Below are 22818 nucleotides of genomic sequence, written 5' to 3'. Positions count from 1 at the left end.
AGAGCTGTTCTTAGAAATACAGCTTTAAGAGGAAAGTGGTTTTTGAATAATTAATTTTTTCACTTATTGCATGTCTAGTTTATGTTATTTTTTCGGCTGTACCGGCTTTCTTTTTCTTATTCGATAATGAATGTTTAATGTTTCATATATAAAAGAGAGATTAGCGACTTATTTTCATGCACATCACGTAGAAAGCTCGATTTTTGATTTGAAATTCAACTTCCCTGGAGTAGAATTTGGTGAGTAATCATCTATTTAAATGTAAATGGCCTTGTGTATTGTTGCTACCTGCAAATACTCGTATTTATGATGACTAAATCGTTGTTTTATTCATCATTAAATTTTCTAAATTTTTTACCTTTTCACTAGAGGTAAATATTTGCTTTCTGTGTGAATTAAATTTTAGTTCAATAATGAGTTTGTTTTTTGTTGTTGTTTTTTTATGACGTTTACACAAGCCAAGCTCGGTAGCTATTGGTCTTTAGCGAATTAATTCAGGAAGGTGCATCTTTCGTTTGACAAGAGAGCACCGCGAGGGTGAAAGTATGTCGCAGCTCAGAACTCCATGGAGAGATGGCAGCACCACTCATTCGAGGACACTTTTACTCACGTGAGTGAAGTGGCCTCGACACCTGTGTCGACGCCACTCTCTCAATTTAGACATAGAGCTGAAGAGGAAGGAAATTTTCTCCAGATCTTTATGCCTGTGACACTGCTCAGCAATGGTACTTCCGATTCCTTTACAAGCACCTGTATCACCTGCACTCGATGGGTCTTAGTGGCATCGAACCCTGGTCCATTCGGTCCAGAATCTGATTATAAATACCCGGAATTTTAATAATAAGATTTTATATCATTAAAATCTAAACATTCTTTTTATTTAAAAGTGCCAATATTATCTTGTAAAATTATAAAGTTTCTGCTTCATAATATATTTCCTTTACATTAAATAAAAATTCTAAATTGTTGATTCAAGTATTTTTTTTTAAAAATTAAATTAGCTTTTTAATTTGATGCATATTATTAAATTAAATCAAAAATGATAACAAAAGTTTTGCATAAATCATAAATTCATATATAATTTTTGGAACTATGAAATGCATTAATTAAGTAAGATTAAATATTATTTCATTTCAGCTTCGGAAGAACAAAAAACACGAAGAAAGAAATGCTGAAAATTAGAAACAAATGCTGAGAATTAGAAAAAAAAAAGTCGTCTTTCTACGTCCTAACCTTCCACGTAACAATATGAAAATCGTGCAACGGAAATCCTTTTCGTTGCTTTATCTTGTTTGTTATTCCAACCGCTAATTAACTTTTCCTTCCCGAACATGATTTACTTACATTCGAATATTATCTTTACCATTCGAATTAGTTTGTTGGGAACATCCCCTTTTTAAGGGAACACACTCTCTTATCTATGGCTAGCTTTATGCTTTCTTTGCTCCAGAAGTAAACAAATCTCTCTTAGAAATTTTTTGGTAGAAACTCCTAAATAGCAATTTTTTAATTCAACCAAAACAGTAAAATAACCATAAAAAAGAGGATATTCAAAACTGTTAAGTTTGGAAAAAAAATCATTTATGACTGTTTTTACCTAACAAGAATTTTATCGGCGCCAACTAGACCCAACTTAAAAGGCATTTTGTTCCCTGCGGCTCTTTACATATTGTAGCTGAGAGTAATCGGTCAATTTTGATGACCGACTTAACAGGGACTCTTTTTCCAGCATTGATACTACAATATTTCTTCCATTCTTTCAATACTTGAAAAGTTTCTAGTGTCCTGCACTTTTCAATCAGTGATCCTAGACAAAACTATCATTCACGCATCCAAACAGTATATTTTTGCTTTCGCAAGATTTTAACTATACCAGTTGTAAGCAATGTCAAAACCGTAAAAGTAACGAAATGTTCATAACCATGAACTTAATGGTTCGTCAGATGGACAGACTGCTGCCGATTATTTTACCGTTATTTCAGGATGAAAATTCTAATAGTGTAGAACGTTAAGAGCTCAATTTAAAAATAGATTCTTAATATCAAATAGGAACTGATTCTTGAGTATTTTATAGAATCTGGATTTGAGTAGAAATGGAAGTTCAGTTGCACTCTTAAGAAATGCTGCACATTTTCTTTTAAAAACACATTGCAATTTGAATCAATGATTTGCAGTTTTAAATTATCCTCTACTGAATCTGGAAACCAATTTAGAAAAAAAAGGAAACTCTCAAATCAAGAGTTTTCGAGGAGGACTTTATGAGACCCTTGAGCAACAAAGAAACCACTTGTCCTCGAACCACAAAAACTGTTCCCGGTTAGCCTGGCTGAATTGGGACTATAGCCCATGAACCATACGGTTATTGGTGGTGTTTGACGCAATCCTTGTGGTCATAGTGGGCTAGTTAATTAGTAGCTTCCATAATTTTGAGAAATATTTAAAATAATGGTTAAGGAAAATTACATCATTATGAAAGACAAACACAGATTGTTAGTTGAATTATATGATATTTTTGTTAAAATTTTTTTCCTTCCGGGTATTGGCTAAATGATTGATAATCATATCAGTCTCATCTTTCTGGTTAGTTCTTCTACCGCAGTTGAGTGTCTTGAATCGTGCAATAGGTCAAACCACAATACCAAAACATTAATCTCTGCATCTTAATTTACACGTAGTCATATAATTACTACAATTTTCTGAAGTGCTTCTTCTCAGAATCCTAATATGTTTTTGTTAAGAAAAGTTTTTTTTTTTAAATTAGGTCTCGCTTTAAGCATTCGCCACCTTGCCAAATGCGATAAAATCGTAAATTTGTTGAATAAAATAATGTTTTGTCGAATGATTTTTCTTACTGGAAAGAAAAATATGTATTTAACTCGATCCTCGAGATTACGTCAAAATGAATTTTTCTAAACAAATCAGTATTTTTTATTCGATTACAATAATTTTGGTAGTTGCAGTAGTAGTAGTAGTAGAAATGAATTGGGTCCAAATAATATAAGCCTGAAACAAACTACGGTAAAATAGTTTTCGATGGAGAAAAAAAGTAATCATAAAATTTTTTTAAGATTTGCAGACTTTCAAAAATTGACGAATACTAGTGATATTTTGCTAATTTATTGGCTAATAATTTGCAATCCTTAGCGCGATGACCAACGCTTTAAGGCTTCGAAATTATATTCAAGCCACATCAAATTAGCCACGCTTGAGTGAAACAATAAGCTTATTCATTAAGCAACAACATGGGCATCAGCGATAATAGGAAAATCATACAAACTATAAGGTGATCTGCACGTATGTCGGTAGTCCTGAAAACCTACAGCCTCTGACAAAATGTGTTCAATAGACCACGAAATCCTCTTGCACGAGATACAAACTGAATCATTTCTGGAAGGTCATGTTTATTTTTCATCCAGCACGTGTTGAACTAAATATAGGATTGTATAAATTATTGCTAGCGTAATATGAACCATTATATGTATATAACACGTTCATGTTTGGAACTTTTATATACTTTTGATAAGGATATGAAACTGACGAGGTTTTTACAAGATAAATTCGAGTAAGAAGCTACTAGTGGTTCACCTTGGATCACAATTTCTTATATTATATATTAAAAGTATCAACTTGATTAGGGTATCTTTCTTGTAAGTGCGGCAATATTAGGAAGGTATTAATGAAGATAATGCTATTTTAACCCTTTGAGGTCGTGTGTCTGATCTGAGCGATCACTGAAAAGAGTTATAGCTTATAGAGTAGAAAAATACTGTTCATTTTAGTCCAGTGCTTCCTAAACTTATGACTTTTGTGTACCCTTTCTAAATTTTTCGCAGCGCTGCGTACTACTAATAAAGAAAATGAATGTATTTTTTACAATAAAAAAATTGCACAAAAGTTAAAAATCACAGCTGGTTGTTGACACCACTTATTTGCAAGAAATAGTCAATAGAAAAATACGTGATCGTAAATTTTCATGGCTAGCTTTGTTCTTAAATAAATGTTTTTGAAATTTTCGTTGGTTGCAAGATATATTTTGCATAAGAACGTGTACCCCCACTGAACTGTTCCCGTACCCCTGGGGGTACGCGTACCACACTTTGGGAAACACTGTTTTAGTCGATGAACTTTAGATATCTCTAAAATTCAAAATGTTTCTTTGCAATTTGTGTTTAAGAACAACAGCGATTTTCCCTCATAAATTATTATTAATTCTTCTAATGAATTCTTTCTTATTAATCCAGATCAGTATGTCAAATATCAAGGTTATAACGACCATCATCTTTTAATCAGTAATCATCATATAATCAGAAATTTCACGGCCTCAGAGGTTTAAATATTATTTTTGCCGGTTAAATAAAAACGATTTATGTCTTTAAAAAACCGTTGCTTATAATATATAATTTCTGCATTTCTAAATAAATTTTAAAGGGAGGAAAATGTGTTTTAAAGTGACTGGAATTCAGTTTCTTGTTATGATCTCATAATGCATAATCAATATACAACGAAGTGAACATGATGTGCTAACGAAATCACCAATACATTATTTGTTGCAGGAAGCAAATGGCGTGTGACTGATCTTAGCTATCGAATCAGCAAGTATCCTCGAAGATTGAAGGACAGGCAGAAAGTAGACAAAGAGATTGCTAAGGCATTCAAGGTAATTTCCTTTTAATTTAAGATGAAGATATTTTATAATGAAGTTTGACTGAATAAAATGATATTTTTTTTCATGCAATTAAGCCATGCAAATTGTTTATATCATGGTTGGAAACAGCCTTAAAAGTAAAAGTTTTTTTTTTATGACTTTATTAAAGTTGTATAATTTCTTTTTTTATTTTTAAAATTTAAATTTTAAGCTAAAATTGTACGCTTTTTAATAGTTATTTTACGCAAGTATGATAATCACAATGCTGTAAGTTCAATTATGAAGAAAAAAAATTACGATTTTATTTATCATTTATTAATCGTTTCTTTTTTCGTAAAAGTTAATAAGTGCACAAGACTTTATTTAAATAAATTTATTGTAAGAAATTTATCATAATCATTTCATTGTTAATTTTTCACTCCATTATTGCTTATGAATAAAACATTATATAAATGTAAAATTGATTGTAATAATTTTTGCCTTGAACTATATCATAAATTATGGAATGTTTCAAAGACACTAATTGTTCAGTCTATTGCATTTCAGTTTTTAATAGAAAAATTGCAATTTTTAATTGGAAAACATCGAGTCGTAAAAAGACTAAAATTTTATTTACATTTAATATTTGTCTATCTTAACTATTGTTAGAAATGTTTGTATCTAATAGTTAGCGTTTGCTCATGCTATGCTCATAAAGCAGTTGTCTTAAAAGCATTAAATGCTAAATTATGCGCGTCAATTATTTTATTATCGATTATAAATAATCTTCGAATCAGTTAATTTCTTTAATTAAATAAGTTTAATCGACATTGACGATTGTAAAAGTACAGCAGATTGTATCATACAGAAACTTTTTTTCAAATGTAAGGAATGCATCTTAGGAAAAATGCTAAAATAAAACACTATTTTAGTATTGAATAAATATTCACTTTATATTAAAAGTATATAATATATTGCATTTTAAATTATTCTGTTTAGAGGAGAAATAATTATTTTTTAAAAAAATATGCAACCTTCAAATCATATTGCTTGTTAAGTTTGATCTTCATAAAAAATGACTCTAGCAAAGTGAAGAATAATAAATCAAAGAAAAAAAACATCTTTAAAATGTAGGGAAAATGTGTAATAGAATTGATAAAATAAAATATACATTTTTATTTTAATTATTACACTCTTTATATAAAAAAGAAATGATCTATCTTACCTGATATTATTCTGCCTAGGTGAGAAATAAGTTTTTAAAAGTAACTGTGCAACCTTCAAATAAGCTAATTTGTTTAGTAAACAAAAGTGAAATGAATGAAATCACAAAAAAATATCTTTGAAATGCAAGAAAAATCATCTATATCATATATTTTAATCCATTATCATTTTTCCATATAAATCAAAAATAAATGACAAATTTCATTTTATATTACTGCATGCATGTGAGAAAAAATTATAAGAAAACATCCATGATTGATTAAAATAAATAAATTATTAAAATAAAATTATATTCTTTAATTTGATTCGGGAATGGTCTGTTTACATTTTCTGTCTCCTCGCTTCGTTTAGCAGGCATAAGGGAAGATTAAAACTTAATTCTAAATCCTTCGAATTATGACATTAACAATGTAAAAGACTAGAGTCACTGGGTAAGCGATTAGGAAAATGTTTCCTGCCTAACAGTAATGGACCGACAACATAGCGAAGCTCACTTTCTCCTCTTTAGATGAAGGTCATGGGTTTGATTCCCCCCTCTTTATTTCTTTTTCTCTATTTTAAGTTAGTTGGAAAACAAGCACTCAATTCTTAAGTACCGCTTATTATGTTTAATCTGAGTGAGCCAAACACTATTGTGGTTTCATATCTCTGATAATTGCTGTTTATTTTGGGTGATAGTGCATGCATTATTGATTACATTTAAAGATTGATTTTAAACGTAACATTTCTTATTGTCTATCTATAATCAACGTATCGGCTAATTTTTAGAATTATTTTTTTTTTTTTGTTATTATTTTTTTATAAGTCATATTTTCGATGAAGGAATGATTACTTAGCATCAGTAAAAACTAAACTCCTTTTCTTAAAATATCTTCGGAAAATCGTACTTTTCACTACTTGTTTGTGGATTTTTTATTATTATGTTTTTTCGGCAGTTTCTTAATTAATTAATAAAAAATTATGAACAATAAAAAATAAATCTTCTTTACTTGGACTATATTTGAATGAATAGTACTGCAAGAGATTTTTTTTCGTTTGTACCAGTTGTTTTGATTTTTTTTCGTTTGTCTTGAGTTGCTAAAAAATTTAGCAATTTTGATATTTCTTTAGCTTGTAATTATTTTACAATTACCAAACATTTTTACAAAATGAATCTGAAAATAGATTTAAAAAAAATACAGATAATGCACCCTTCCAATTAATAGATAATCGTCACAAATGTGCTGTCAGAAGTAAGTGTATTTTCTCAGTAAGACCTTTCCATTGGTTATACTTAATGCACAGACTATACATAATACTTGAATTTACCCAGTTTCACTGACGCGTGTGTCGGACTTGCGCAATACTTATGGGCATGGCGTGGTGGCTCTGGGGATAGAGATTGCCTTCCAATGAGGTGATCGGGTTCGAATCCCAACGATGTCTGGTCGATACGAATTCCGCACCCGGCTCGTATTGACCACAGTGCTGGCGTAAAAGATCCTCAGTGGGTTAGAGTCCCCTTGCCGCCGGGGGACCGGAAACCGTGAAAGATTATTGGGATTTTCCTCTCCATGTAAAGCAAATGTGGGTTAGTTCCATCAAAAAAGTCCTCCACAGAGACAAATTTCTCCAAATACTTGATCCAGAAGTTCCCTTGTCTTCTGAATTAGGTTCAAAGTTGCAGGGCCACGGAGTTAAACATTAGAAGTCGTAAACCCAAAAATTGTGTACTTTAAAATACCGTCTTCACTAATTAATTAGCATATATGAGGTCACCTCCTCGAACCATTAAGAGTGAATACTAGAGCGTGAAGATTCGATAATTAGATCAATAGTTGTTCTGGATGGTCTGTGTTTTTTTCGCTCTATACATCTACTAATAAAAATAAACGGTTTTTTAAATGTCTCTATAGTGCTTTTTCTTAATATAACTTAACCAGGGTGTATTTGAGAAAAAATACCCCTGTATACGCTGAGTGTTTATAGCATAGTATATAGCTAACAGTTATAGAATAGTTCAGTTATAAAACAGAACAGTTATAAAATACAGTTATACAACAGTTAAGGAGACATTTGTGTCTGTTAAAGGACCTTTTAAGTTATTTAATCATAAAAATGAATCCTTTGCAATATTTTCCATATCCATTCTATAAATACTTCTTATGAAAAACAAAATCAGAGAAGTCTTTAATTCGTGATTAAAGTCGTGATTTTTGAGTTTATGACACAGGATTTTCATTTCACATATTCACCAAAACAAGACTATAGCACAAGAAGTTTGATTCGACAGTAATTATAAATCCAGAAAATAACAAGCAGAATTTTTTCGAAACAAGAACCTTGTTAACACAAATTCTCAAAATGATCAGTATAATTTTCACAAAGTAACAAAAAACAAGGTCTGGTACAAAAAAAATCTGGAATGCTAACTATTTTTATTCGAGAGTGTTGCGTTGTTTTCTGCTTTGATACTTGCATAAGAATAGCTATCTTATCTTTAGTACAAATAAAGTTTTTATTTTCTCATTTACCTACATCTTAGCCTGGTTTTGTTCGATACAAATATAATTTTTTTTCAGGTCTGGAGTGATGTCACTAACCTTAATTTTATTAATACTGACAAAGGGAGAGTACATATCGATGTAAGATTCGAAGAAGGTGAACATGGCGATGGTGAACGCTTTGATGGACCAGGCAGGACACTGGCACATGCTTTTTTTCCACAATATGGTGGCGATGCTCATTTTGACGATGAAGAAAAATGGACTATCAATCAATTTCATGGTAATTGGAGTTGTTATAGGTTTCTCTTTAAACACAGGATGTTCCGTTCTCACTAATATAGCAATCATTTGTAGAAAATTGAAAGTTATTCTAAGGGTTTGAAAAATGATATATTAAATGATTTTTTTCGAAGGCTCTGCCCTCACATGAAATAACGATCTTTTTGTTAATAATATGCTAATTTTCTAACAGCTGTGAGTTAGCAATGTTTTTTTAATGACTAATATGCTAATTTTCTAACTGCTGTGATTTTCAATGCTTTTTTTTTAAGAATAATGTGCTAATTTTCTGACCGCTTTAAGTTAGCAACGCTTTTTTTGCGAATAATATGCTAATTTTCTAACCGCTGAGATTTGGCAACGCTATTTTGTGATTAATATGTTAATTTTCGAACTGTTGTAAGTTGGCAACGCGTTTATGTGATTAATATGTTAATTTTCTAACTGTTGTAAGCTGGCAACGTGTTTTTGAGATTAATATGCTAATTTTCCAACTGTTGTAAGCTGGCAACCCCTTTTATTTAATAATATGTTAATTTTCTAACTGTTGTAAGCTGACAATGCGTTTTTGATAATAATTTGCTAATTTTTCTAACTGTTGTAAGCTGACAACGCGTTTTTGATAATAATATGCTAATTTTCTAACTGTTGTGAGTTGGGAACAATTAATTATTCATATCTTTTAGATCAAGTTCAGCACCTATCTTTAGTAGCGCCTATCTTTAGTCAGCGGAAAAGTCACAGTTTCGCAGAAATTAAAATCATATGTAATCTAATTTTTTTAATTTTTGAAAAGTTACTCCAACGCTGCATTATCTGAACACATGAAAGGGCGAATGATGGCGAATTACACTCTAGAACAATTTTTTATTTATATTTTGAATAAGATTTTTTTTAACGGATCTTGGATATTTTTAAGTCGATCATTTCAAATATGCAATCAGTTTCTCTCTCCAAATTACTTTTTTTTTCCTAAATGACATTTTAAGTACATTTAATCTACCAGTCGGTAGTCTTTTCTCTAAACATATGCATAGAAAGCATTCATGCAAAATTTCAAGTAATTCAAACTAAAATATTTTGTGATATTGCATTTAAAAGGAAGGAAAATAACCGAAAAATTAATTTAGAAGTAAATGGACAAAAAAAACCACAATGGGATAACTCCAAATGATGTAGCATGTCTCTTTTGAACTGTTGCTAATTTCAAAGTTTTCATTTGTTTAAAATCTTGTATTCAGTTATCATAAAGCTGCTAATTTTTGTTTAAATTTCAAAACTCTAGCCTCAATATGATTTACAATAAAATTGTTAAAAAAAATTTCTATTTTCCCTGCTTAATATTTAGTATTTTTATTTATAGTGTTATTGTTAGTAATAGGATACTAGTTTTAAAAGTATAGATTTCATTTATTTATATTATATAATTGTGTGTGAGCTATAAGCTAGGCTTTGTCTCATTTTATTTTTAAAAAGAAAATGAGGTGGTTTTCAGGTTGCTATGACTTTATGATGAAGCAACTCGTGTAAATAAAAGTATTATTATTATTATTATTATTATTTTTTTTTTTGCAAAATGGAATCAGAATTTTAATTTACTACGCAATGGGCTATTGGCGACGGTCTGGGAAACACCCCTGAGAATGATCCGAAGACATGCCATCACAATTTTGATCCTCTGCAAAGGAGATGGCACCCCTGCTTCAGTAGCCTGATGACCTGCACGCGAAGTAGAGCACTTTACGGTAGAACAGTTTAACTAGGACCAATACCGCACACCCTCGGTCCCTACGCAGACTGATCCAAGTGGTCACCCACCCGCACACTGACCGTAGCCAATGATGCTTGACTTCAGTGATCTGCTGGGAACCGTGTCTTAACGATCAGTCCACTGCGGGAGAACGACAGAACATCGAACTTTCTAATAGACTCTCATAACAGCTTGTATTTTCTTTTAAAGACATATTAAAATGTAGATGATAAACAAATACACTTTTAAGATTGTTTTTGTAAGTTAATATATAACTTCACCACTATAAGTGGTTATATTTGAATAACTAAATCTTCGAATATTTTTTTAAAAATTTGAATCCACTGAATTAATTATTTGTTGTAACACCATTGCAAGTGACATAATTGTTTTACCTAATTATTTTGTAGGTACAAACCTATTTCAAGTTGCAGCTCATGAGTTCGGTCACTCTTTGGGTCTTTCTCATTCTGACGTTAAAGCATCTCTGATGGCGCCATTTTATCGTGGATACGAACCTTCTTTTAATCTGGATGAAGATGATATTTTGGGCATTCAAGCTTTGTATGGTACGTAATATTCTATGTAAAAAATTTGTACAATTTGAACAAAAATTGAAATATCGAATATTGTCTTTAATTCACGTCAGATAATTTTACGCTTAAATGTGTGATATGCTTTTTATAAATTTTTCCGAGATGAATACTCATTGAAAATTTCAACAGAAGGTATATGGATAATAAAAATAAATAAATGCTAAGAATACTAAAATAATCTTAAATAAATTAAGAATAATTCTAAAAATATTCTTCTTCTTTTTGAAAAAGTTTGCCAAAATACATTTCAGGAATTTCCGCAAAATAGTTTTTCTATTCTATCGTACATTTAATACTGTATGTGGTATACTTTTCACAAAAGGAAAATAAATATTCTTAAATTTTTAATTTATTTTTTTCCAGTCAGAGCTTTTTATATTGGGTATAAAGATTTAAACTTACATGAAAATCAAGGAGAAAGAACGGTTTACATCCATGAAAGCAGATTCTGAGAAAAGCGACTAAAGCGTGCTGACAGGAACACTGTGTAATAATCACTGTGTAATAAATCTGTGTAATAATCACTGTGTAATTTTCACTGTGTAATAATAACTCTCGGGAAGAACCATTTTTTAGCACTATTGGATTATCATATGCTTTGGTTTATTTTAAATTGAACAGCTCGATGCGAAATAATTATGGAATTTTAATAAATTCATAACATTATTTTTATAATTTATTCAAACGATTATTATTGAAAAAAAATTTTTTGTTTAATTTTAAATTTTTCTACTTTATTTCAATTGCATTTTTCAATGGCAGTTTATGTAAACAAACAAAATATTAAATAAATTATGAATTATTGTCTGGATATAGATATAGTTATTACTCGTTAAAAAAAATCCTAACTCTCGGAACTTCTTGTCATTCATCCACAGAACCCTAGGGTTCCGCGGAACACTTTCTGAAGCAGCTGTTAATTATTGTACCATCGCGGCTTACGTATCAGACATAAACGTTAAGTATTTTAGAAGTGATCCAGAAAAATGTGCGAAAAGTTCGCAATATTTCTGTTTTACTTCATATTTTTGCCATATTTATTATTATTTTTTGTAACATTTCTCAGTTGCTAATAATAATATTTACAGGTCGTCCAAGAAAGGAATCTGCAGCTCCTACTCCTCCTGGAACCAAACCACGAAATAAAACTCCAGATATAGGTGATTCTCCAGACTTATGTCAAGATTCTACTATTGATGCAGCTACCAAAACAGAGGATGGAAGGACCTATGTTTTCAGAGGTTAGAGTTGGTCGAATCATTCTTTCATTTAGCATTATTGGCAACCTCGTTTTCCTACAACACGTGATATTACAAATTAACACATATTTTCTGACTTTTTTTGTACTTAAAAATTTTAAACTTCAGTTAGATTTTTTTTTTAAATTTAAAATTGAGTGCATATTGTTTGCAGGAAATTATTACTGGGAGATATCAGAATCTGGAATATCTGATGGCTACCCGAGAAAGGTTTCAGACGATTGGGATGGTCTACCAGGAGATTTAGATGCCGCTTTGACATGGACCAATGGAAAAACATTCTTCTTCAAAGTAAGAAGCTGAACGATTTATTTGTTGTGAAATTACAAATTTTCATTGGTGCATTTATTAATCATAAAAATGCGTGGTCTTTTTGTCATGTTGTATTTTTATAACATGAAAAAAGACTGGTCTAAACCCCTTTCTTATTGTTGCGACTGTATTCTTATTTCTTATTGGCCGAAAGTATCATGTGCAAGAATCCTTAACCCTTTGACGAAGATGGGGCTTCGGTGTCCTTTTTATATATTTTTGATTCTCTAATTATAAGCAAAAATATATTTTGGGATTTTTTTAATTATGAAAAACAGTTTAATCGTAAGTTTAAAAAAAATCTGTTTGATTGTCGGAATTATATTTGTACTAAAATATAAAATCCAAAAAATAGTTGTTTGGAAAATTATTTTTTCTATAGATATTCAAAAATTTATCAATTATTATTTCGTAAGTTAAAGAAATTTCAACGATGAATAATTGTTTCTCTTAGTTCTAAATAACTGCAACATAGTTCAAATGTTTAAAAATTATTGTTTGTAAGTGATCCTTGTTTGGAAGATTTGACCTCTAACGCAAAAACAGACACCGGCTTTTCATGCTTTTTTTTCATAACCATAAATTATCAAAACGCTAAATACAATATTTTTCACCTGTTTTGGCCTAAATTAATGAAAAAAGGTGTTTGTAAAAGTATGAAAAAGCATGAAACATATTTCATCAAGACCAAAATTAACACCAAATTATAATAAAAGAAAAGAATAAAAAATATGTTTAATAAAATTTCTGCGTCAACGGGTTAATCAAAGAATATCTGGAATACCTTTGGCTGTCCTCAATAAATAAAATTTATAACGATATTTACCTGTAATTTATTTATTTATCCATTATTAAGTGTAACATTGTTCGGAGCTAAACATACTGTCGCACGTTTCTAAATATTGTTAGGTACATTATAATTTATTTCTAAACCTATTTTTCTGACAGAGTAACCTTTAGGTATTGGTCACTCTTTGAGATTGCTTAATCTTTTTAATAGTCTGTACAGACATTTCATTAAGACTTGGTTTCTGTAAAATTGTGAAAAATTTACTCATAATTTTTGTGAATCTAATTTTAGTTTTGGATAAAAGCAATTTGTTTGAAAGAGGGATTTTTTTGATTTTGATGTGTCCGTTTTCAAAAGGTGAAATATTGTATATTTTTAAGATATAAAATTTTTTTAAAGTCAATTAGCGTACCGAAATTTCACCGAATTAAACCCTTGCTTATAAGCAATGAAAAAAAAGCGGCATTGATAGTTGTGTTATGCTATATCTTGCTATTACTAGATCTATGGCCATATCTGTATCTATGTTATAAGAAATTAATATTATTGTATACAAAAAACGAAAAAGAATTTCAAGTTTAAGAATATTTTTATAGCTATATTCGATATTATATATTTTTAAAAAAGATGAATTTGAAACAAAATACATTAAGTAAGAAATATGCATTATCAAAAAATTTTTAAAAAATAAAAGAGCTAATTTCTATCATTTTACATAAAAGGCTATTTTCTATTTTACAAATGCATTATAATTATTAACCATCGGACTTCATTTTTATGGATACCAGCTTATCTGGGAAGTAAAGGCGGTCAGTGCTCAATGCTGACCACATTGACACAATCCTACCGTGGGTCACGAAACTGTGGTGCCCCAAACCCGTGAACCTCTTGCTCCCAAAGACAAAATGTTGCGGTAATGCAACATTTTGTGCATTAATGCAACATTACTTCATAAAAAATAACATAATGACAGGGCACTACTCATTTTAAAAAAAAATTTAACATACAGCTACTGTATTTCTCATTGTCTTTCCAGCGTTTAACGTTTATTTAAAATTATTAAATAATAGTCTTAGAAATATTTTAACGTAATAATTTTCTAAAGGTTGATTAAGAATTCAGTATGTATTCTAGCACTTGCAATTATCGCCATGTGTTGGACAACAACCATAAACTTTCTTTTTGTTCTGGGGAGCCATTATAATTCTCTTATGATCTAATTCTTGCTCTGGCTCCTCTCCAAGACACATGATCTTTTTCGTTTCTCTGCTCAAAATAAATGAACAGTTTTTTCCTTTCTGTTTGTTTCTGATGAATTTGTACTTCTATGAATCGTTATTCAGAGCATATCTGTTCTATTTTTAGAAACACCAATACTGGAGATTCAAAAACAAAAACATGGACTCTGGATACCCAAAGGAAATTTCTGTTGGCTTCGAAGGTATTCCCGATAATATTGATGCCGCATTTGTTTGGAGTGGAAATGGGAAGACCTATTTTCTCAAAGGTCAGTAGCTTTTGTTTGTTTTGAAATCATTTATCTCGGGACTGGATTTTTATCGCTCATTCAATCATTTGAAGAATTCTTTTACATAAGTTTCTATCTTTAACCCTCTAAGACTCAGCGTCCAATATGCTAGACCAGAGAACATTTCAAGTGGCGTAAATAACACAGTGCGGGGGGATCTCACTCTTCCAAAAAAATAATACTATAAGTTAAAATAAAAAAAAATTAAAAAAAGCATCGAAAAAGAATAATACTATAAGTTAAAATAAAAAAAAAAGTTTCGAAAATAAATAATACTATAAGTTAAAATAATAAAAAAATAAAAAAAAAGTATTGAAAAAAAATAATACTATAAGTTAAAATGAAAAAATTCTAAAAATAAGTATCGAAAAAAAATAATACTCTAAGTTAAAATAAAAATAAAGATAAATAAATAAAGTATCGTAAAAAAATAATATTACAAGTTAAAATAAAAAAATTTTTTAAAAAAAGTATCGAAAAAAATAATACTGTAAATTAAAATCAACTTTGATGACGTGAAATATCCTGAGTGGTAGACGGATCATGGGTCAGAGTCCCCTTGCCGTCAGGTTAACCGTGGGAGGTTCTCGTGGTCTTCCTCTCCATGTAACGCAGATGCGGGTTAGTTCTATCAAAAAGTCCTCCACGAAGGCAAAATTTCTCCCAATACTTAATCCAGGAGTTCCCTTGTCTTCTGGATAGGGTTCAAAATTTTAAGGCTACGGAGTTGAACATTAGTAGTCGTAAACCCAAAAATTGGGTCGGCTGTTCAACGACGGTTATAAAACTAAGTATAAGTTAAATCAAATTTTTTTTTTTATAAAAATATTTTTCATTCGCTTTATAAATAAAAAATAACCCTTAACTTCAGGGACTAGAGTGCTCATCTCCCATTGAGGTGACCTCTGTTCGAATCCCAGCTTTGACTGTTGATACGAATTATGCTCAAGGTTTGCACAAGACCACAGTGCTGACATATATCCTCAGTGGTAGATGGATCAAAGAATCAAGTCCCTTTGCGGTAGAGCTAACCACGGGAGTTTTTCGGGATTTTCCTCACTATGTAACGCAAATGTGGATTAGTTCCATCTAAAAGTTCTCCACGAAGGCTAGTTTGCTTTAATGCTTGATCCAGGAGTTACCTTGTCTTCTGGGTTGGGTTTGGCATTGCAAGTCTACGGAGTTGAACGTTGAAAGTTGCAAACTCAGAATTGGGCGGCTGTTTAACGCATGTTATAAAATAAAACATAAAATAACACTTAACTAATCTTTGAGCATATTTAAAATAAAATAGTGTATAATTTTCTCCTATTACTATTTTAAAAAAATTATTTGAACAAGGTAAGTGTATATAATGTTTCGATTTAATACTTTACTTCTACCCTTCCATCGAAATTACTATTTTTTCTGTTTGTAAGCTTTTATATAGCGCTTGCCAAGGAAACAAATAAAGTTTACTATCGTATTTTACTATAGTTTACTATCGTTGTTCGTAGACTTTATTTACATTGAAAAATTTGTAGAACGGTGAGAAATTCAGTTCAAGTACTTTTTGGACAGTTTTGTAGCAAATAAATATTTTATTATATGAATCTAGTAAAATTTGAAAAGTACTTCATGTAGAAATCATGAAAAGTACTTCATTTAAAAAAAAAACATTCAATAATATACAAAAAATTTTAAAAATTTAAATTTATTATTTTTTATGTAATAATTAAAAAAAGTTAAATAAGTTTAATTGAATTTTTCTTAAAAAATTATTTATCGCATATTACGAGTTTATTTTCTTCTTCACTACATAATTTTCTGATTGTCTGTTCTTCAGGCAGGGATGCAGAAAAATCATAAGCAATCAATGAATTGTAATAAATTAAATGTTTTCAGAATTATATTTAGCATCATTCGGCACCGAAAGTGATGCTATTGATCTTGACCAACACATGATGGTCAAGTTTTACCTAAGTCAAGTAATTTTCCCGATGAATTATCACTTAAGTAGGAAACTTAATTTTTAATTTTCGTTGATTTTAATTTAGGTTTATCAAACCGCGCCTTAAGAGTCTAGCCATAAAAAAAATTAATAACCACGTGGTTTCGGATAGTTTCCAATTTGCTAATACAGTAATATCCCCCCACTTTCCCCTCCGCTATCCCCCTCCCCCCACTTTCCATCTAATTTTATTTAAACATGCATGGCATAAAAAAATCGGATTTAAATTATTAATAAAAAAATTCCAATAAAAAACGTTGGATTAACTCTTAGTGTAACTCCTTTTTGATTATAGCAGAGCCGTAAGCTAGCAACGTGTAATAATTATATGACAAAAATTCATTTTCAAAATTCATTTCGTGTAAACAGATGAATGAAAAATATTAAAGATTTTCTGATTGGGAATTAAAAATGTCTCTTGCACCCGCTGTCTAGAATTTAGGACCTTGTCACAAACTATTGAGATAAAAAATACTTGCAAACACTTTTTTTTTAATATAGATATGTGAAATTAAAAATTTATATATTACCTTATTTCCTGGTGTTTATTGTTAACTTTTTCTTTGGATTAAAGCGTACGAATAACGGAAGATGAAAATAAACAGTTTTACTACTTGTTTTCAAAAATGGCACTGAAAATAACTTAGTTTCTGTGCAGAATGTTTCCTAATCACCGCTCTTAGTACATACTTTTTGAATCCTTGTCAAAAATGAAGTAAAAAATTCTATCGCAAGTTAATATTTAGGCGAGAAAAAAAACATAAGAGAGCTATCATAATTCATCAAATCCTAATGATGAAGATGCGATTAAAATCATCAAGACTAGTTTGATTGCCTGATAAAACCTGGAGATCTTTCTACTCTTTTCCGACGGCAATCAAACAAGTTTCGATACTTCTAATACCACCTTCTTCAGTAGTGATTCAACAGATTTCGATAGCATTCTGATTTAGCTTTTTCTTTAAGAGTTCAATTTTCTTAGAAACAGACAAAATTTGTTTATTGAAATTAAAACATTAGTTTATATTGTTCGTTTTTCAATTTTTACAGGAAGGAACTACTGGCGTTTCGACAGCAGGAATGAGCCACCTGTCAGTTCTCGATATCCCCAACCAATCAGCACTTGGGAAGGCCTACCCTCAAACATTAATGCCGCTTTGCAATGGGTCAACCAAAAAACATATTTCTTTAAAGGCCGAGAATACTACAGGTTCAATGACAGGTCGTTCTCGGTAAGTTTCTTAAGATTTTAACTTTGCAAATTTTGCAGTTTAAAAAACATTGCATTACTATATGGGCTGCAATGTCACGTTATTTCAAGTAAAACATTTTGTATATTTAAAGATTGAACTTCAATGTATAAGGTGTGCCAGAATAACCACTTTTAATGTATATTTTAAGAATTCTTGATAAGAACAACTTTAAAATCCTTAATGAACAAACTTGCTCATTAAGCGTCACGAACTAATATTTAAACTGGGAAAAACAACCCTGCAATCATATTCTGTCTAAATACTAGTGAGGAAGGCGGCATGAGAAACATAAAAACATATAACCTACAGATTTCAGCAACGTTGCCGTGAATGCTTTGTGTCGTCTCGTGAACTCGCTGCTTCGTGACATTCCGTTGAACAATTTCAAATCAAGAACTAAGAAAATGAGTTTCAGAAAGCGCGCGTAATTTTAAATTACCGTAACAAAAAACATCCAAAAAGTTCCCAAAAGTACGAAAGTAAAACAAGCCGTTTTATTAAAGCTAAAGCAAGCATTTTAATATCAACAATGATTTTAATATTGTTTCATCATTTATAAACAAAATCATTTGCAATAAATTTTAACCATAACAGTGCTGTTAATTGCGAAGTAAACTTGAAAAAGAAAAAAAAAGCCATGCAACTTTTTGTATAAGTTACATTTTGCCTTTACTTCCAATTGCGCTCAAACTAACAGACTGACTGATTCCTTATTTTTAGTATATGTATAGATATGAATTGCTCTATGTCTACTTTATATTTACATAACCTTCAGGTTGTGCATTTATAAATAACACATCTAGTTGTGCTCATCCTGAACTAATTATTTTATTTATTACCGATTGTTTAAGCTCATATGTTGAGAAAATTTTGACGCCCACACGACATTGGGGGTAAAATTGAAGTCTTTTGCCGTTTGAACCTAGGTCCGATTTCCCATGATTGGATATCTGATCAAATTGTACTTTCTCCGATTGAGTCGTTGCGATTTGGGGTCCCCCAAATGTTATGTTTCAAAGTTGAAAAAATCTACGCACAGTTAATAAGCGTGTTTCGAAGGCCAAGTGGTTATGACTACTCCAATCTAAACCGTGTTATATTCGGATCATCATGGATTAATCTCTGGTAGTCGCGAATACCCTATCTTCTATTGCAACGTTATCAATAAAACTAAACTTACAAAAAAAAATTAAAAAAAATCAATTTAATATTTTATTTATGAAGTTTTTTCTCTTTCGTCTTTCAGGTTGACAAAGCTGATCCAGCTTATCCTCGTTCTACATCCGTCTGGTGGTTCGACTGTCAATCCTCTAGCAAAGAAGATCTCTCCAAAGCATCCCTTAACGAGGGTGATCAGCATCCCATTTATATTGGTGGCGATATTAACATCACATCTGAATCAACGCAACTGCCAAAATTCGATGAATACGACGATAATGAATCGGTAGATGGTTCTGAGAAGCTGGACGTTGACATGGGACAAAACGATGCGGTAGTGACACCTTTTCCCAGGCAAGCCTCGCTGGACAATGACGGCGTGCCTCTGTCCGTTGCTTGTAACATTATCACAACTGCGTTTTTTACTGCCATTGCTCAAATGATGAGAATGCGGTACCTGTAACTGTGATTGCTATCAAAATATTTCATGACATTTTTGTATTTTTTTTTTATCCGTGTCATGCTGGATGCGACACTCATATTTCGTTTCAATCGTGATGTCTGTGTTTCATTTTATTTCTTGTGCCATGCTGATGATATTCGTTTTTTTTTTTTTTTTTTTTTTTTTTACAAATGAAATGGAAGAAACTTCATCGCTTTTCGCTCGGGCTGTTTGAGTATTTTGTTTCCCTTTCTTGTTTCTTGTGGTATTGTGGTTGGGAAATTTCAAACCTCTTTTTGCGAGGTAGACTGGTCCAAGTTGGTTTCGGTGTAAAATGCCACGGGGATTTAGTATGTAGATCTGAAAATAGAATTGTGCTAATTGATGCGTTGTATTCAAGAACTAGTTACATTAAATAGAACCTGTTTTAACGGAAAGTCTCTAAGCGAATTAATAGTTAGTCTCTAATCTTAAGTGATAGATTAGAGATCAACTACAGGTGTTTAAATCTACATTGGTGAGCATCAGCACCTATTGGCATCTTTTGCTAAACTCTTGGGTTAGTAACTTAGTTCCTGATGGTTTTTTTTTAATGTTTTAAAAGATGAGTGAAAATGTTCTATTTTTTTCTGCCAGTTTCTTTGTCGTTTGACTCGAATTATTCGAACAAAATTTGGTTTAAACGCTCTTCATTAAACTCAATTGGACGGCCAGAAAAAAAAGGTGTTAAAAATGCTTGTTTTTCTCAACTTGACATTCCATTTTAATGACCTGAAAATTAACTCGAACAATAAAAATCCCTATTTGGAATAATTCGTGATGAATAATTAATGTTTGAAACGGTGGGAACTTAGTTGCCAACTCAATCGATAGGTTATATATAATGTAAATAGATCTTGCCTCCTGAAGTAAGTTTAGAATTTATGTTCTGAGGAAAGTATGTCGTGAATTCATTTTAAATTTAAGTTGAACTTACTTATCTACCTTACTTAAAATATATGTTGATTGATATAACATGAAATAACTTCTTTTTATATGGTTTTCTTTTATCAGTATTCTCTCAAAAAAGCAAACTGAGGGTGTATAACTTTATAAACGATTGGTATAAAAAAGTTACTTTATTTAATCATACCATAAGTTTGAGTTTTTTTTATTTATTTAATTAATTTTCAATTCTTTTTATGAAAAATAATTACCAATTGTCAAAATTATTATTTATGTATATACCACACATTAATTTCAAGTATTTAGGAATATTACTAGGCTTTAAGACTGGTGTGTACCTGGCTAGATTGTTATACACTAAATTAATATCAGCCTACTTTCCGCTTTGAGCATTTGTTAAATGAAGAATTTATAAATACATCAAGACAAATTTATATTGTAATGCAAATTTTTCATTTGATTTGTAGTGAAACTTTTTTATTACAAAGATGTATTATTCCTTAATAGTTTCCATACACCTCTTATGCGCACGAACTAAACAATTAGCGTACTTATTGCTAATGTTTTATAAATCAGTATAACAGACAATACTGCTCAACAAAATTTCTTATAGTTTTTCTTAATCATAAATGTCGTTAGAAGTTTGTTCATAGATATTTAAAAATTCAAATTTTTTAAATGTTTTTTATTATGTTGAGCAAGTAAGATGATTTTAAGATGTTACTGCCCGACAGCTGCAAAAAGCGTGTTTAAAATTTTGCCAATGCCTGATTTCATTTTTAACGCACAGGTGAGTTTTTTTTTTTAACGCACATCCTAATTTTGGTTTAATTTCTTACTGTCCAAAAGAGCACCAATTGGTGATTTTAAAATAAAATTAAAGAAAACCTAAATATGTGGTAAAATGTAGAAATGTGTTGGTTTATGAGATTTCAAAAGTGGTACACGTGTTACTCATTTTTTTAAAATGCTTTTGTGCTACTTAAATTGCAGGAACTGAAATTCATAGTTTAAGGACTGTTTTTACCATTGTTATTCAGAGTAATGCGTGCACCTATTGCATTCATAATACCTGAATGACACTGAATATGTGATATGTGATAAGTTGCTGGCAACTAAAGATACTGACGACGCAAAAGACTTTATAAATAATGAATACAGTCATAGAATGAAATTTATTCCTTTTTTAAAAAAAAGAAGATGAAATGTGTGAGATATGTGTAGAGGTATGTGGTTTGACAATCGTATGTGTGTTTGTAAAACAACTGTAAAGTGTAAAGAATTGATCAATTATATGATAAAGAGTGTTAAAGAAACTTACTTTTTTTTATTCTTTTAACAAAATTGTGCAATATAATTTAATTCATAGTCTATCAGACCAATTCTCTAACTAGGCTATGAAGGAGTTTCAGTTATAGACAGCTACAGAATGACGTGACGTCTGTTTTTGTGTGACGTCATTCTGACGGCATTTATCTCATTGCCTTGGTCAGAGAATGGATCAGTATGTTTTGATTCTTTTCTTCCTGATTGCATTGTATATCACTTATTTTTAATTTTGTGCTATTATTTTATAAAGGTTTAGTACGTATTTTAGTTAATTTTCACGTTAAAGTTCTTTCATTAGTGTTGTTGGTTATAGTTGTACTAGTACATCAAACTTTTTTACATTTATATACTAGTACTGAACTTTTTAGAACAAAATGTAAAAACCGATCTTTTCAAGTTACGAGGAATTTAATTTTAAAACCTTTTTCTTCATCTTTTGTATGTACAATAATTTTTTTCAAAGTAGAAATAGAACGTTAAAAGACATTATTTAAGTTGAGATAATTTTCTTTCTCTTCCAGTATTTGCCAAAAAAGAGAAGTTTTTTTATTTTATTTTTTTAAATTTATTTCTTTTTATTTCTTTAAAAAACTGAAAGCTAACAGTTATGAGATTTTAGAAAAGTTTGTCATTTTATTTCGCGTGTTAAAAAAGGTAACTGAGATTTATTTTTCAAATGTTATTAGCTGTTGATATTTTTTGATGGAGCAAGAAATCGAGAACAATTGAAAAGTTGGGTGTGTGGACATGTTAAAACTATTTCTCCATAATATTGAAACATTAAAAAACGCCCCACATTTATAGTTTTTTTATTAATATACTAAAGAGAGTTTTTTTCTCAAGAAATACCGAA

The 22818-nt window shown here is 30.4% G+C and overlaps 1 protein-coding gene across 1 annotated transcript in view; it reads left to right on the top strand.

The window, feature by feature from the left end:
• LOC107450852 (matrix metalloproteinase-28) overlaps positions 1-21835 on the top strand; it is a 42363-nt gene extending 20528 nt beyond the window's left edge. The window contains exons 4-11 of the mRNA XM_087166114.1: positions 4554-4657; positions 8410-8614; positions 10774-10932; positions 12048-12200; positions 12373-12509; positions 14686-14827; positions 17889-18070; positions 19338-21835. Of these exons, the coding sequence (XP_087022240.1) occupies positions 4554-4657; positions 8410-8614; positions 10774-10932; positions 12048-12200; positions 12373-12509; positions 14686-14827; positions 17889-18070; positions 19338-19712 (1457 nt within the window). The 3' untranslated portion in view covers positions 19713-21835. The remainder of the gene's footprint in view (positions 1-4553; positions 4658-8409; positions 8615-10773; positions 10933-12047; positions 12201-12372; positions 12510-14685; positions 14828-17888; positions 18071-19337) is intronic.
• Positions 21836-22818: the final 983 nt, after the last annotated feature.

Source organism: Parasteatoda tepidariorum, chromosome 6 (genome assembly GCF_982258835.1).
Source record: "Parasteatoda tepidariorum strain Cologne lab strain chromosome 6, Ptep-v5.0, whole genome shotgun sequence".
NCBI lineage: Eukaryota > Metazoa > Arthropoda > Arachnida > Araneae > Theridiidae > Parasteatoda > Parasteatoda tepidariorum.
This window is presented reverse-complemented; position numbering and strand designations above follow the sequence as displayed.